The sequence below is a fragment of the Salvelinus sp. IW2-2015 genome, linkage group LG1 (assembly GCF_002910315.2).
Source record: "Salvelinus sp. IW2-2015 linkage group LG1, ASM291031v2, whole genome shotgun sequence".
Lineage (NCBI taxonomy): Eukaryota > Metazoa > Chordata > Actinopteri > Salmoniformes > Salmonidae > Salvelinus > Salvelinus sp. IW2-2015.
In genome coordinates, this window is record NC_036838.1 from 2776248 (window position 1) to 2792273 (window position 16026).

At 43.6% G+C, this 16026-nt stretch overlaps 1 protein-coding gene across 1 annotated transcript in view; it reads left to right on the forward strand.

Moving 5' to 3' along the window:
* Nucleotides 1-1756: 1756 nt before the first annotated feature.
* Nucleotides 1757-16026, forward strand: part of LOC112067730 (growth factor receptor-bound protein 2-like) — a 41474-nt gene continuing 27204 nt past the window's right edge. The window contains exon 1 of the mRNA XM_024147761.2: nt 1757-2204. Within this exon, the coding sequence (XP_024003529.1) occupies nt 2127-2204 (78 nt within the window). The 5' untranslated portion in view covers nt 1757-2126. The remainder of the gene's footprint in view (nt 2205-16026) is intronic.

The window sequence follows — 16026 nt, forward strand, 5'->3', positions numbered from 1 at the left end:
ATGTTTACTGTTAATTTCTGATTGTTTATTAAACTTTTGTGTATCATGTATTCCACTTGCATTGGCAATCTAAACATGTTACCCATGCCAATAAAGCCCTTTGAATTGCATAGAGAGAGACAAAGCCATCACCTACAGAGAGATGAACCTGGAGAAGAATCCCCAAAGCAAGCTGGTCCTAGGGCTCTGTTCACAAACACACTCCACAGAGCCCCAGGACAGCAACACAATTAGACCCAACCAAATCATGAGAAAACAAAAAGATAATTTCTTGACACATTGGAAAGAATTACAAAAAAACAGAGCAAACTAGAATGCTATTTGGCCCTAAACAGAGAGTACACAATGGCAAAATACCTGACCACTGTGACTGACCCAAACTTAAGGAAAGCTTTGACTATGTACAGACTCAGCGAGCATAGCCTTGCTATTGAGAAAGGCAGACCTGGATCTCAAGAGAAGACAGGCTATGTGCACACTGCCCACAAAATGAGGTGGAAACTGAGCTGCACTTCCTAACCTCCTGCCCAATGTATGACCATATTAGAGACACATATTTCCCTCAGATTTCACAGATCCACAAAGAATTTGAAAACAAACCTGATTTTGATAAACTCCCATATGTACTGGGTGAAATACCACAGTGTGCCATCACAGCAGTAAGATTTGTGACCTGTTGCCACAAGAAAAGGTCAACCAGTGAAGAACAAACACCATTGTAAATAGAACCCATATTTATGCTTATTTATTTTCCCTTTTGTACTTTGACCATTTGTACCACGTTACAACACTGTATATATACATAATATGACATTTGTAATGTCCTGACTCTTTTGGAACTTCTGGGAGTGTATTGTTTACTGTTCATTTTATTGTTTATTTCACTTTTGTATATTATCTACTTCACTTGCTTTGGTAATGGGGGGGGGGGGGGGTGTCATTTCTGTGCAGATGTAAGTATTCCCAAAATGTCGCGATAGGAAGCTTCCTATATACAGAGCTCACTTTCTAGGAAGTGGATAGCCTACTAATAACACGTGTTTGTAGAATTTCAAGGGATAGCAAGTAGAAACAAGGTAACATTAAATGTATGTAGGTGGACTTGGCCTAGGCTACTTCAGAGACCTGAATAGTTTCACTTTAGCTTCATGCAAGTCCTGGTGTACCGTCGTTGACTTTTTTGAAATGATGTAGCCTGTATTCTTGTTTAATTAGCCTACAGTGTAGGACTAGCACAACAATGGCCTAATAGTCGTATCTTCGTCATCTTTCTTGTGTTGGAGCTAAAGTAGGCCTACAAGTCTCTTTTCTAAGTTTTAGCAATTGTGACAACTAGGTTACTTTTAACTTTATAACTAACTGTTGCTTGTCAAACTTGGAAACAATAATTTATTGCATTGTTACAATTATCGCAGCTCTTTGTTTTTATTCCCCAATGTTTCACTCAATGAGCTGGACATTTATACAAAATATTGATGTAGGCTAATGGCAAGGAAAGAGGGCAGAAAACATTGTACCAGACACAAAACGATTTTGAGTCAAAATTAGACATTCTACATTTAGCTAGAGTTTTGAGTCATCAACCACATCTGCCTGTCAAACATCCTCTACAAGGCTTGTAAATTAGCAATCCCATTAGTTTTGCACAGCTACAGTACACCTATTGGATATGACAGTATTCTCACATCCGATTGGTCAATTGTGGAGATGATGTGCTTTAGTTGGTCTGAGGAAACGTCAATCAGATTATATCCTTCCTCCCCTGATTGTGCAAGCTTCAGAATGCTAGTATTGTCTGTAGGCGCGGCATTACATCACAAGCTATCATATTAGTGCATTGTTTTTCGGTGTTGGTTAATGTTGCTTTACTGCTACATAGTCTCAGGTTCTCTATCTGCGTTCTTATTCACAGGTTTGTAGCGGCGTGCAGCGAGTGAGGGTATTTGCGCTACTCGGAGTGACTGGTCAGACCAGGGGGAAAACGGGACCGGAGCTATTCTGTTTTTTTTTCTGACATTGTTAATCATTTTCATAATTCCTTGGAGGAATAAACTCCATTGAAAGACTTCAGAAGGGTACTTGTGCGTTCATCAACACCGCATACAAGTGTTCCAACAAGCCTCACCATGGAGGCCATTGCCAAATACGATTTCAAAGCCACTGCAGATGATGAGTTGAGTTTTAAACGAGGAGAGACGTTGAAGGTAAGCAGCCAATTGTTTCACTATTTATATTCTTAAGAAATATGTCAGGGACAGCATGTTCCTGACTGATTAAAGATATTTTTCTTTTGTGGTTATTATTAGGCCTAGTTATTACACTATTTGTAATAGCCTGTTACCTTTATTTTGGTCATTTTGTGTCTTCATATTAGACACTCCTGCACAGTAACTGGGTTTTAAGGACGTGATCTAAAAACGTGTAAACAGTAAGTTCCCTAATTCACTTTAATTGGTCGATATTCAATAACAAAGTATTTTCCAAGAGATATTACCTTGTCATTTCAAAGGTCTATTTATTATGCTAGGCCTACAGAATGAGAGGGAATAGAACGGAATATAATATAAATAAAAATATGTTGTAGGGGTGTTGTCCTTTGGTTCCAACACATTTGAATGAGGCGCAGCTAATGTCTTTGCCAATGGCAAGTCATATGGTAATCGGTGTCATGTTTTCAAGGAAAAGTTAAGCGATTGTTTCCGTACAGATATGGAAAAGGATAGCACTGGTAACCTTTGGCAGGACACGATTCTCTTTCTCACATCCTATAACAAGCATCCTATATTGTATGCCACATATTACACGCAGTCATCATTTTGTGTGGAGAACCAGAATGAGCAACCCCAAAATTAGTCTTCGTGGCCTATATGACAATAATTTTTAGAGTCAAATAAATGCTACAAGAGGAGTCTGAATGCTATGGTAAGTAAACCCTCCCCATATATGGTTAAAAACGACACTTAAGCTCTTCCATCAAATCCTTTCTTTATCCTCAGTAGTTCAGCAATATTGGACTTCTTCTGTGGTTAAGTAGGCTATGTGATAATGCTGAAACAGGAAGTTTCCAGTATCATCCTTGGCTTCTATACATTTTTCCTCACTCAGAGAGTCAGAAACGGAGAGGGGGAAGGAAAGAGAGCAGAGAGAGCGAGAGAGAGAGAGGATGAGCTGGCAGTATGTTTACAACCACACCCCTTCCCTTGCTGGGATTATGACAGCTCCTTCATTTCAGTGTCAGAACTGTACGTTAACAGCTCTGCTTCAAGACATGCTATAATGGTTATAAAAGCTCTATTATAGCTGAACTTTTTGTGGCATAACTGCACGCTGACACATGACTGCCTGCACTGCAATCATAATACTGGTGTCAGTTCCTGTTAAAACCATATGCAAAAAAAAAACCAATCTGCAGTAAAGTGAAGATTGAGAGTGAAGTGTGTGTTTCTGAGGTAAATGGCTGGTTGTGGTTGTGTGCAGTCTTGTCTTCTTTCCAGCTCCCTCTCTCCGCTGGTGTTTTGAGAACGGTCTGGCCCTGGTCTTGGCTCACCCTCCCTCCCCTGTTCTCCTCTACTCCGGCAATGTACCCCGGCAACGCCACGTTCAGAGGCAGAAACAGATCCGGCGAACCAGGACAGGAATACGCATTCATATCTCCTCAAGAGAAACATCAGTTGTAGATGTTCACACTAGAGACAGGGACATATCTGATCATGTGGCTTTAAGAGAAATATGGCCGCGAGCTGTGAAAACGGTGAACAAAGTTATCAGTCAATTTGTTGCCTACTGACTTAACAAGTCTGTAATTGTCCAAGAGGAATATCTGAAGGACGATTGGTGCGATTGCCGATCAGTGATAGGAGGCGTGTGCCTCCTATACTGCGTACAGTATACACTAGTCTAAGTAACTTTTACTATCTGTATAGTACATTCTGTCAGCCAAACCAATGGATGTCCCTCCCTCCTGTATTAGCCAAGCTTTTAGCCGGCGTGACAATGACCATAGCATTTGGCAAGACAGCACAAACCAATCTGGAAGCAGGCTATATTCTAACAACCAAGTCAATAGATTTCTTTCTTGTGTAAGCTGATTTGTTCACAGAAATGAAGCGCAATGGAGAGTGAACATTCTTTATCACAGCGATGTAGAAGGGGATGGGGAGTATGCCAGGCAGCTTGCTCCATCCCCTGGGCCTTAGGCTTCGCTCGCTCGGCGGGCGTCACATAAATATTAATCGTCCAAGAGTGTGGTGTGTGGCAACAGCTTGCCGGTAAAAACACTACTACACCCGAGGCTATTATTTTTTCCCCCCTGCTCGGTTCTTTCTGCGCAGCGCAGCATGCATGAACTCTGCCCGGAGTTGCGAAAGGGTTCTGTTGAGTTCCGTTCTTGCAACTTCCTGGGATTGCTCTGCTGATGCAATCTTGGCTCTTCTGAGTTCAGAGAGGGAGGGAAGGAGAGAGGGAGAATCTGGAGGGGATTCAGGAACGTCGGCAGTGATCCTATCCCTCCTTTCCTAATTGAATTCTGACCATGGAGGGAGGATGGGGCTCTTTGGCACTGTTCTCAGGGCGTATGGGCGGCCTCTTCTTAACCACACACTTCAAAGCTTTTCAAAGCTTTTGGCCTGGAACTGGGTTAATGCTCCAGTACTGTTCCAGCATGTACTATTACACAAGTGTTGTTACATGGTATTCAGTCAAGTGGCGCTTATAAAGTAGGTCTACTCTCTTGATGAACTGAGCTCTAATGGAGTAGGCCTACTGTCTTGGTGAATTGCTGAGAAGTAGAATACATCCGATGCGTGACGTGCCATGTCTATGATCGATTTAGCTCAGTTCTTGAGATCCCCTTACAATACAGGGGACATTAAGTCCTCCTGGATATTTTTAGAAATCTGTGAAGATGAGAGATTATTTCCTCTGAATATGTAGGGTAACTCCCCCATCCCCCAAATAAATAACGCTTACTGAACAGAAGTCTTGTCTTGTTTTTTGTGTTACTCGACATCAAGACATCTCGGTTTTTCTCACGCATTTAGAAGGGCAGGAGAGGTGACCTCCGGTTTTATTTAGGGACGTTTTTTTGTTGGACAGACGTTCAATGGCTCTGGGGCACGCAATCGCTCTTTCTCTCTCTCTCTTTCTCTTTTCTGTTAACTGAGGCCGCAGCACAAAAGCCGGGCACCATCAGGTCTAAATTTAGCCTGCAAGGAGTGGAAAGAAAAAGCATCTGAGACAGGAACCTGGTCACGGGCTGCGTGTCTGATGGAGAAGTCCGAAGAGAATGGAGCATCACTCTGGTCAAACAAAGGGGAAGAAGGAAACAACAAACAGCTTTGGTCTCAAGTGTCTGGCTAAATAGTTTTTAGGGAAGTAGCAGCACCTTAGCCTGGTCCCAGATTAGTTTTTGCTGTACAGCCAAATCCTGTGGCCATTGTCAATGCCGTTTGGCTAAGGCTATACAGCACAGATCTCAGGCCTGCCTGGTCGCACTTTGGCTCTTTGACTTTTTGGTGCGAACCCACGGACACCAGAAGTCTGTGTTGCGAGCTGGCAGTCAGGCACAGAAGGATAAAGCGAGAGAGAGAGAGCGAGGGAGAGAAAGAAAGCACTCCACTCCGCTCTCCCAGAATGCCAGAGGCAGCGGGAGTCTAAAACGGGATGTACTGTGAATGTACAGTGAAGGACAGGCAGCGTCTGCCAACGCTATCTGGTGAACTGAACTCATTCCCATGGCGGATGCTAACCTGCTAGGTTTCCTAGGAGCTTGTACACCAGAAGCTGCGTCCTATGGGTCACTTATGTCATGCATGATAGGTTKTTCTGCCATTTGACCATAGCCGTTCTATGTGTCTATTTATGAGTGTGTATGGTTGCGTGTGCACCTGCATGTGTGGGTGACACTGACTCCTTTGACAGGGCAAATGTACAGTATATCAACTCTCCCATTACAAGGTGAAATCACCACCCTATGCAGATGAGTGTCAAGACAAGGGCGATGGAAGGAAAGACAATAATAGACACACATTGAGACCCATTGAGAGAAGGACAGAACAATCATTAATCAATCTGCTCTTCTCTGTCACAGATKTTGTCCTTCTCTTTGTCCTCCAGAAGGAGGAAACGAAGGTGAGGGATGCGGCTGGCTGCACTCCTCCATCTCTCCATTTCTCCCCTCTGTTCCCTTCACCCCTCGTTCACATCATCCTGCCTATTGGGGAGGGAGGGAGAGTAATCTAAACAAACTAACTAGCAGGTCCCATGTCACAGCATGTGACCTGCTAGAGGTGCTAAAGAAGACAGAGGGAGAACGGGCCTAAAGTAAACCCTAATTCCTGTGCCGGGCTCTCTCTCGTCACCTCCCGTCACTGTGTGTACAGAGTTACAGTATATTGACTTTTCAATTACAGGGCAGAAAAACAAAGCATGACAAAGAAAGAGAGAGTGGGATGGCAGAAGGAGAGGTAGACTAGTGTTGCCTTACTACACGATAGACACAACTTTAACAACCCAAACACCGGACCTAAATTGATAGAACAAGGGTCTTTTCAAGAATAAAACCATCAGGTTAGGTTTGTGAACTAATGTCCGGGTGTTCTAACAAATCGTGCACTCCCRTCAATACAATGGCAGGGTGTTCAAAACATTTTTGCACCCCCCCTGTGGCTACTGCAGCATGGATGATGCTTATTACCCTTGGAAGTGAATCTGACCTAATTACAGTATGAGATCGTCTGACTGGAGGGCTGGCAGTGCACACATGCACAGAGAGAGACACTCACACACCGAGTTGTCACACTGTAGCTTTGAAAAGTTTAATGCTACTGTCTGACCCAGTCGTAAGGCCAAAGGCTGCTCTTATTACCCCTGTGTTCAGGGACCTTCACTTTGAAGCCATCCTGGAGCCTTGCTTCCTTGTTTTCCTGCTTGTCCTCCTGTGTGGTTTGGGATGGGTAGATGCCGAGTTCGCTCTATTTCTGTTGGGAATGCCCTGAGATTTGACAACATCTAAGGAACGAGAGATTTTAAATATTCAGGAGAAGACAAAAGAGTGTATCTTTTCAGGTGTGCTCAGAACTTTCCAGACCTCGCAACTTGCCAGATAGTTTCATTTTGCATGGGTTGACTTCACCCAGTCGTAATTCTCTCCAGGGCTACAGTAGTTGAGGCTCACCACAACACACTCCCTACTGCTCTTTAGCTAAGAGTGTGATCATGGGCCCGACAGTGTGATAAGCAAAACATGGTTTTCTGTCACATCTAATGCTTCTCTTGACTCTCAGCTTCACAACCATATTTTTTTTTGTATTTACCTTTATTTAACTAGGCAAGTCAGTTAAGATAAATTCTTATTTACAATGATGGCCTAGGAACAGTGGGTTAACTGCCTTGTTCAGTGGCAGAACGGCAGATTTTTACCTTGTCAGCTCAGGGATTCGATCTAGCAACCTTTCAGTTCTGGCCAACGAATCTAACCACTAGGCTACCTGCCGCCCCGTCCTTAGCCTAGGGGGAGTGCAAGTAGATACACACACAGACACACTAAACTAAACTAATCCGCAGTGGGACTAGCGTGGGTTGATCAACGTTGTTTTTCGTCAAAGCTGCGATCCAACACCGCTCTGTCTAATGCCTCGGAAACCACCTCTCACCCTCTCTCTCCCACACCTCTCTCTCAACCACACACACCTCTCACCTCTCCTCTCTCACACCACACACAGCCTCTCACCTTCTCCTCTCTCACACCACACACAGCCTCTCACCTCTCTCTCCAACCCTCTCTCTCACACCACACACAGCCTCTCACCCTCTCCCTCCCACACCTCTCTCTCACACCACACACAGCCTCTCACCCTCTCCTCTCCCACACCTCTCTCTCACACCACACACAGCCTCTCACCCTCTCCTCTCCCACACCTCTCTCTCACACCCAACAGCCTCTCACCCTTCTCTCCCACACTCTTCTCACACCACACACAGCCTCTCACCCTCTCCTCTCCACACCTCTCTCTCACACCACACACAGCCTCTCACCCTCTCCTCTCCACACCTCTCTCTCACACACACACAGCTCTCACCCTCTCCTCTCCCACACCTCTCTCTCACACCACACACAGCCTCTCACCCTCTCCTCTCCCAACACTCTCTCTCACACCACACACAGCCTCTCACCTATCTTCCCACACCTCTTCTCTCACACCACACACAGCCTCTCACCTCTCCTCTCCCACACCTCTCTCTCACACCACACACAGCCTCTCACCCTCTTCCAGTGCTGTTTCAAAGATCCATCTCTAAGCCCAGTCAAATGCTTTAACCATTGATTAAACCTAAACCGGCCTTCTCCCATGTGGACAGACCATAGAATACAATACCCTGGCATGTTAGCTCATACGGATGGCTTCCTAACTAGAAGCTTTGTTTTCCCTCCTCCCTAAGCTTTGATTTTTTTATTGCAACACCCTGAAATGGCTCCCTATTCCCTATATAGTGCACTACTTTTGACCAGAGTCTTATGGGCCAATCAAAAGTAGTGCGCTATATAGGAAAATAGGGTTCCATTTCGGCTATGCAAGTTGCCTTCTCACACCTCATTTGTCTTTACTGTGATGTCATTAGAGCCACTTCCTGATATTGACCGTTCTCACTCTGTTTATATACTTCGGGGACTGGAGGGAACATGCTAATTCTCACTGTATTTATATACTTCAGGGACTGGAGGGAACATGATAAATTCTCACTGTATTTATATACTTCAGGGGACTGGAGGGAACATGCTAAATTCTCACTGTATTTATATACTTCAGGGGACTGGAGGGAACATGCTAAATTCTCACTGTATTTATATACTTCAGGGGACTGGAGGGAACAGGCTATTCTCACTGTATTTATATACTTCAGGGACTGGGGGAACATGCTAAATTCTCACTGTATTTTATACTTCAGGGGACTAGGAGGGAACATGCTAAATTCTCACTGTATTTATATACTTCAGGGGACTGGAGGGAACATGCTAAATTCTCACTGTATTTATATACTTCAGGGGACTGGAGGGACAGGCTAAATTCTCACTATATTTATATACTTCAGGGGACTGGAGGGAACAGGCTAAATTCTCACTATATTTATATACTTCAGGGGACTGGAGGGAACATACTAAATTCTCACTATATTTATATACTTCAGGGGACTGGGAACAGGCTAAATTCTCACTGTATTTATATACTTCAGGGGACTAGGAGGGAACATGCTAAATTCTCACTGTATTTATATACTTCAGGGGACTGGAGGGAACATACTAAATTCTCACTATATTTATATACTTAGGGGACTGGAGGGAACAGGCTAAATTCTCACTGTATTTATTACTTCAGGGACTAGGAGGGAACATGCTAAATTTCATCATGTATTTATATACTTCAGGGGACTGGAGGGAACATACTAAATTCTCACTATATTTATATACTTCAGGGGACTGGAGGAACAGGCTAAATTCTCACTGTATTATATACTTCAGGGGACTGGAGGAACATACTAAATTCTCACTATATTTTATACTTCAGGGAACTGGAGGGAACAGGCTAAATTCTCACCGTATTTATTACTTCAGGGGACTGGAGAGAACAGGCTAAATTCTCACTGTATTTATATACTTCAGGGACTGGAGAGAACAGGCTAAATTCTCACTGTATTTATATACTTCAGGGGACTGAGAGAAACATGCTAAATTCTCACTGTATTTATATACTTCAGGGGACTGGAGAGAACAGGCTAAATTCTCACTGCAGGATTATTTACTGGTTTGCTTCAACTCCAGGAAAAGCGTAATTGTTCTCAGAGAACCGTGTGGTGTGCGCGTGTGTGTGTGTGTTGTGTGTGTGTGTGTGTGTGGTGTGTGTGTGTGTGGTGTGTGTGTGTGTGTGTGTGTGTGTGTGTGTGTGTGTGTGTGGTGTGTGTGTTGTGTGTGTGTGTGTGTGTGTGTGTGTGTGGTGTGTGTGTGTGTGTGATTGGGAGATAAATGAAGCAATCTCCTCTCTCCCTCTTCTCTCCATCCTGTAATTTGGCCGTCGGAATGGACACAACTTCCATCAACATAATGATTTTGAAAATACCCATCACTTTTGCTTATGTGGTTGCCAAGTGTCATTTCCGTGTTGTATGGCTTCTGGAACTGCAAAATATGGTTATTTTTGTTTGAATGGGCACAGAAATGGTTGTAACGGGATCGTTCACAATATCGTAAGGATTACTTCTCAGAGGAAACTCATCAGAAACCCTCAACAGAAACTCTGGGTATAGACTCTGGGTATAGAGTTTGGGTATAACCAGGATACTGGATATAATGACGGAATGCGTGTCTCCCCCCTAACAATGGGATTTGTTATCCACAGAGCGGAATGGCAGGCTGTCGAGCTCCTGTCTGTTCCTCTCTGGTGATTGTCGTATAGATCTCCGTTATTTAATACTTTTTTGAATATTCGATGAGGCGTCAACCGCCTGTATTCAATGTAGAGTGAGATGCTAACCTCATGAATATGCATAGACTGTCAAGAGATCTAACAGGGACAACTCTGATATAAAGTATTTTTCTCAAAGTTGCCGGGATGTCACTTGCGTCACACATAATTCAGTACACCCGTAACATGCTAAGCATTACGAAATGGCTATTAGATCAAAAAGCCTCACTCATCACAATAGCAATACATTTTTATCTTGACTAAACTCTCATTGCCCCCATACAAAAACACCTTACTTGCTTAATAATCTGCTAAATGTGGACAGATTTTGGGGGGAGTAAACCCTCTCGTTCGCCTCTTCAGGCTTAATCCAGTACCCCCCACCCTTAGCCTCCCCTCCGTTTTGCACCATCCCGCGAGCCATATCGAGTCGGAGTGGTGTTCCAATTCAACTTTGAGCGAGGGGTAGTGTCTTTGAGCCCTGTAGTTGTCCCTCCAAACGATGCGAATTGACATGCAGACTTTCTATCTAGTGGTTATCAGAACTCCGATGAAGCACTGCGACCGAAGTGTCTAAAGTTGCTTCGGAAGATGGCTGCAAAATACTATGATGGAAGCAAACGTAAGTAATTATAAACGTCATAACAAATTAGGCAAAAAATGTACAGTTAAAAGGATATATTAATGCAGAAAAGATTATGCATATTTTTTGGTCATGAAGTTGATTTATGAAAATCGCTATTTAACATGCTGACTAGCTAACATTAGCCAACTAGCCATACATTTAGCTTGCTGATGGCGTGCATTTGTATGACTTGTAATTAGGGATGCACGATATATCGGTGAACATATCGGAATCGGCCGATTATTAGCTAAAAATGCCAACATCGGTATCGGCCGATGTCTAGTTTAACGCCGATGTGCAAAACCGATGTCAAAGCTGACAAGTATAAACACCAGGGACCATGCAGCCGTCATATCGCTCAGGAAGGAGACGCGTTCTGTCTCTTAGAGATGAAGTACTTTGGTGCGAAAAGTGCTAATCAATCCCGAACAACAGCAAAGGACCTTGTGAAGATGCTGTCGGAAACAGGTACAAAAGTATCTATATCCCAGTAAAACGAGTCCTATATCAACATAACCTGAAAGGCCGCTTAGCAAGGAAGAAGCCACTGCTCCAAACGCCATAAAAAAGCCAGACTACGGTTTGCAACTGCACATGGGGACAAAGATCGTACTTTTTGGAGAAATGACCTCTGGTCTGATGAACCAAAAATAAAACTGTTTGGCCATAATGACATCGTTATGTTTGGAGGAAAAAAGGGGAGGCTTGCAAGCCGAAGAACACCATCCCAACTGTGAAGCACGGGGGTGGCAGCATCATGTTGTTGGGGTGCTTTGCTGCAGGAGGGACTGGTTGCACTTCACAAAATATGTGACATCATGAGGATGGAAAATTATGTGGATATATTGAAGCAACATCTCAGACATCAGTCAGGAAGTTAAAGCTTGGTCGCAAATGGGTCTTCCAAATGGACAGTGACCCCAAATATACTTCCAAAATTGTGGAAAAATGACCTAAGGACAACAAAGTCAAGGTATTGGAGTGGCCATCACAAAGCCCTGACCTCAATCCTATAGAAAATGTGGTGGGCAGAACTGAAAAAGCATGTGCGAGCAAGGAGGCTACAAACCAGACGCAGTTACACCAGCTCTGTCAGGAGGAAAGGGCCAAAATTCACCCAACTTATTGTGGGAAGCTTGTGGAAGGCTAGTTGAATGTTTGACCCAAGTTAAAACAATTTAAGCAATGCTACCAAATACTAATTGAGTGTATGTAAACTTCTGACCCAATGGGAATGTGATGAAAGAAATAAAAGCTGAAATAAATAATTCTCTCTACTATTATTCTGACATTTTACATTCTTAAAATAAAGTGGTGATCCTAACTGACCTAAGACAGATTTTTACTAGGATTAATGTCAGTAATTGTGAAACTGAGTTTAAATATATTTGGCTGAGGTGTATGTAAATTTCAACTTCAACTGTATGTCATGTGGCCTTGTGGTGTGCGTCTGAGAGTAACCAGGGAGCAGGTGAGGGGGAGAGATGTCAACCATGTTGACTTGCAGTGGTAGACTTATTGCTCGTTATCTCATCTGATTACTTAGTGTCTGTCTTGACTGCATCAAGATGAGAGAAACTAGCTTAGCTTAGCTAACGTTAGCTAGGCTAATTGAGACTACATAACTTAACACTTAAATTATCAAATTTATTATAAAGCCATTCTTACATCAGTGATATCTCAAAGTGCTGTACAGAAACTGTGTGCTTTCCACTCTTTTCTATAGCAAATACTTACAGTTCAGAGTATCAAGTAGTAGCCTACCTGTTGGCTCTCGTGTTGTAGCCTGTCTTTCTCATTTAACTTTTAGTTCTGTCATTTTAATTCCATCTTCCATTGACTAGCCTAGACTAGCCTAGCCACCATTCCGTGGCTGATTATGAAACAGCCCAGGGTCCATCATGAGCTTTTTTTTCACAGGTAAAAATGATCCAGTTAACGTTGGACGCTGGCAAAAAATCTACCTGCATGAACAGAATTTCTACTGGCCCGGACATGGTGTAGTTCTTAAAGGGATAATTCAATATTTTGGCAATGAAGTTGCTAACTAGCATTAGCGCAATTGCTAACTAACATTACACCAAAGGCTGGAAGACTATGGTAACTGCTAGCATGCTAGTAGGTACCTAGCATTAGCTTGCAAAAACTAACACCAACTTCATTCATTGCCAACCCAGAAGTATCCCTTTAATGAACTGGGGTCAACTGGGTCATAGGTTGGCATGCTTTCTCAAAATTCAGCTATTAAGAGGCTACATTTGGTTATTATATGTTTTAAAAAGCTGTGTAATATAATTCGGCAGTGTAAGTCATTACGCTATTCTTTAGAATTGCATTGTATTAATTGTATACGTTTTTGTTTCTAAAGCATGTCTTTTGAGAAGATTTGAAAATAGGACGCTGCTCTTTAAGAGTCCAAAAGACATATCGACATGGCTGCATACAGTAGGCTAGCCAAGACTAATACTACGTGTCTTTTTGTAGCTTTCTTTTGGGCAGACTATCAACAGTAGCCAGCATATTGCTAGAATGTTTACTTTTGTAAATCACTTTCACTAAAAGAAGACAATAGGCTAAATGGATTTCGACTCATCGTTAGCACATTTTATTGGACGTGCAAATTCATGCTCCATCCCTCCGTGTAAAGAAACAGCACACACAACACACACACACACACACCCAAGTACCGCGAGACGGGACAGACCGCAGACTGTCAAACCGTCAGTGTTCCCGGTCATCGCTCACTTTGTAAAGCATAACCTAGTTCAATAGTTATCCTCAAAATAGGATCAGTTGCCCCTGTAGCATCTGCTCGTCTGTCACCTGGGGTGAGTCAGTTAGCATTACCCCGCTAACTTGTTTACGCTAGCTCTAACGTGCCCAGGCCCGGCTGCCTGCTYTGTCTCCTGTGAGGCGAGAGACATAGTTAGCATTAGAGGTACACCAGAGTGACTCATTCCTCCCCTAAGTAACCCCTGAGCTCATTCACAAGTGGTAGACGTCATACCACTCACTACACCAGTCAGTGGAGCAGGGCAGAGAGCAGGGTAGAGGGGTTAGCTTGTGGTGTGCATGTGTTTTGTGTGTGTGTGCTTTCTTCTCCTGCATTAAAAGCTCCTGTCGATTCTGCTTTCTCTCAATTCAAATTAAGGGCTTTATTGGCATGGGAAACATATGTTTACATTGCCAAAGCAAGTGAAATAGATAATAAACAAAAGGTCTCTCTCTCTCCCTGTCTCTGTGCTGACCCTGAAACTCTACTGTTGTTGACAGTTTYCAGACATYGATAGAAAGCCCTCCCAGGGGGGGGGGGAAGTGTCTGAGAGGGGCCATCTGGGCAGACTAGATTCAGAGGCCTGTCCCCTACACTGAGCCTCTCTAGTCTGAGTGGGCTTGTTGGGACTGCCTGTCAGAACCTAATGGGTCTGCTCTTTCACACTCTGTCGCTCTTTCTCTCTCTGTCGCTCTTTCTTTCTTTGTAATCCAGACAGCCCCAATCTGGGATCTCGTTAAAAGTGTCCCAGTGCTGTAGCTGGATTAGTGGTTTAGCTGTCGCTCCTCGCCCWTTATCCCCTCCTCCGACACAGGATAAATAGACCTCATGGATTAGCCCCAAAACAGAGGCTGGGACCGGTGCCAACCGGGCAGAACCGGGACAGGGGGCAGAGGGAGACACAACAGCACATAGCTCTCCAGGAAAGCAAGGCCCCAGCTGCTACAGGCTAGGCTCTTGGCACAATCCAAAATCCCAGAAAACTAGACGGTTGCGTAATGAACCTCGATTACCACTGACTTTATCCAAGTGAAGGCTTGGATGTGTGGCAACTGGCAATGCAAGATTCATTCCAACTAGAGGATTGTGTAATGTTGTAGGGGCATACACCACTGCTTTGTACACCATGCTATTATACTATGCATCAATGTTTTAGTGTTGCTATTTCCATAAAGCAGTAGTTTSGATGATGTTGTCGACATGCTAGGTACCATGTTACTTAGCAGAGTATGCATCAATGCTTAATGTTGCTATTTTCATAAAGCAGAGGGTTGGATAATGTTGTAGACGTTTCAGAGGTCTAAACGGATGCAAATCACTGTGCTGTACATGGAAATGCACCACTTTGTTCACTGTACCAATTCCTACAGTATGCTTCTATAAATCGCTGCTTAAAGCACTATTTGTACGTTTTTGTGGAGACAAAGCAGATTCTTGTGAGTTTATGTAGAGCCTCTTCGTGGAAAGAAATGTACCGAACAAAAATATAAACGCAACATGTAAAGTGTTATAAAAGATTCCAGAAATGTTCCATATGCACAAAAAAGCTTATTTCTCTAAAACGTTGTGTAGCATTGTGTTTACATCCCWGTTAGTGAGCATTTCTCCTTTGCCAAGATAGTCAATCCACCTGACAGGTGTGGCATATCAATAACCTGATTAAACAGCATGATGGGTCACCTTGGGGACAGTAAAAGGCCACTCTAAAATGTGCAGTTTTGTCACACAACACAATGCCAAGTTGTCTCAAGTTTTGAGGGAGCGTGCCGAGTGCAATTGGCATGCTGACTACAGGAATGTCCATCAGAGCTGTTGCCAACAAATTGAATGTTCATTTCTCTACATACAGCCTCCAACATTTTTTAGAGATTTGACAGTAACGTCCAACTGGCCTCACAACTGCAAACCAATGTAACCACGCCAGCACAGGACTCCGTATCCAGCTTATTCACCTGGGGATCGTATAGACCAGCCCCGGACAGCTGTTGAACTGTGGGTTTGCACAACCAAAGAATTTCTGCACAAACTGGCAGAAACCGGTTGGCATGGCACCCTCTATGCAGCTCTCTCAGGAAGGTATCTGTGTGTGCATCGTCCTCACCAGGGTCTTGCCTGACTGCAGTTCGCGTAGTAACTCAATAAGTTTATTTTATATAGCCTTCGTTACATAG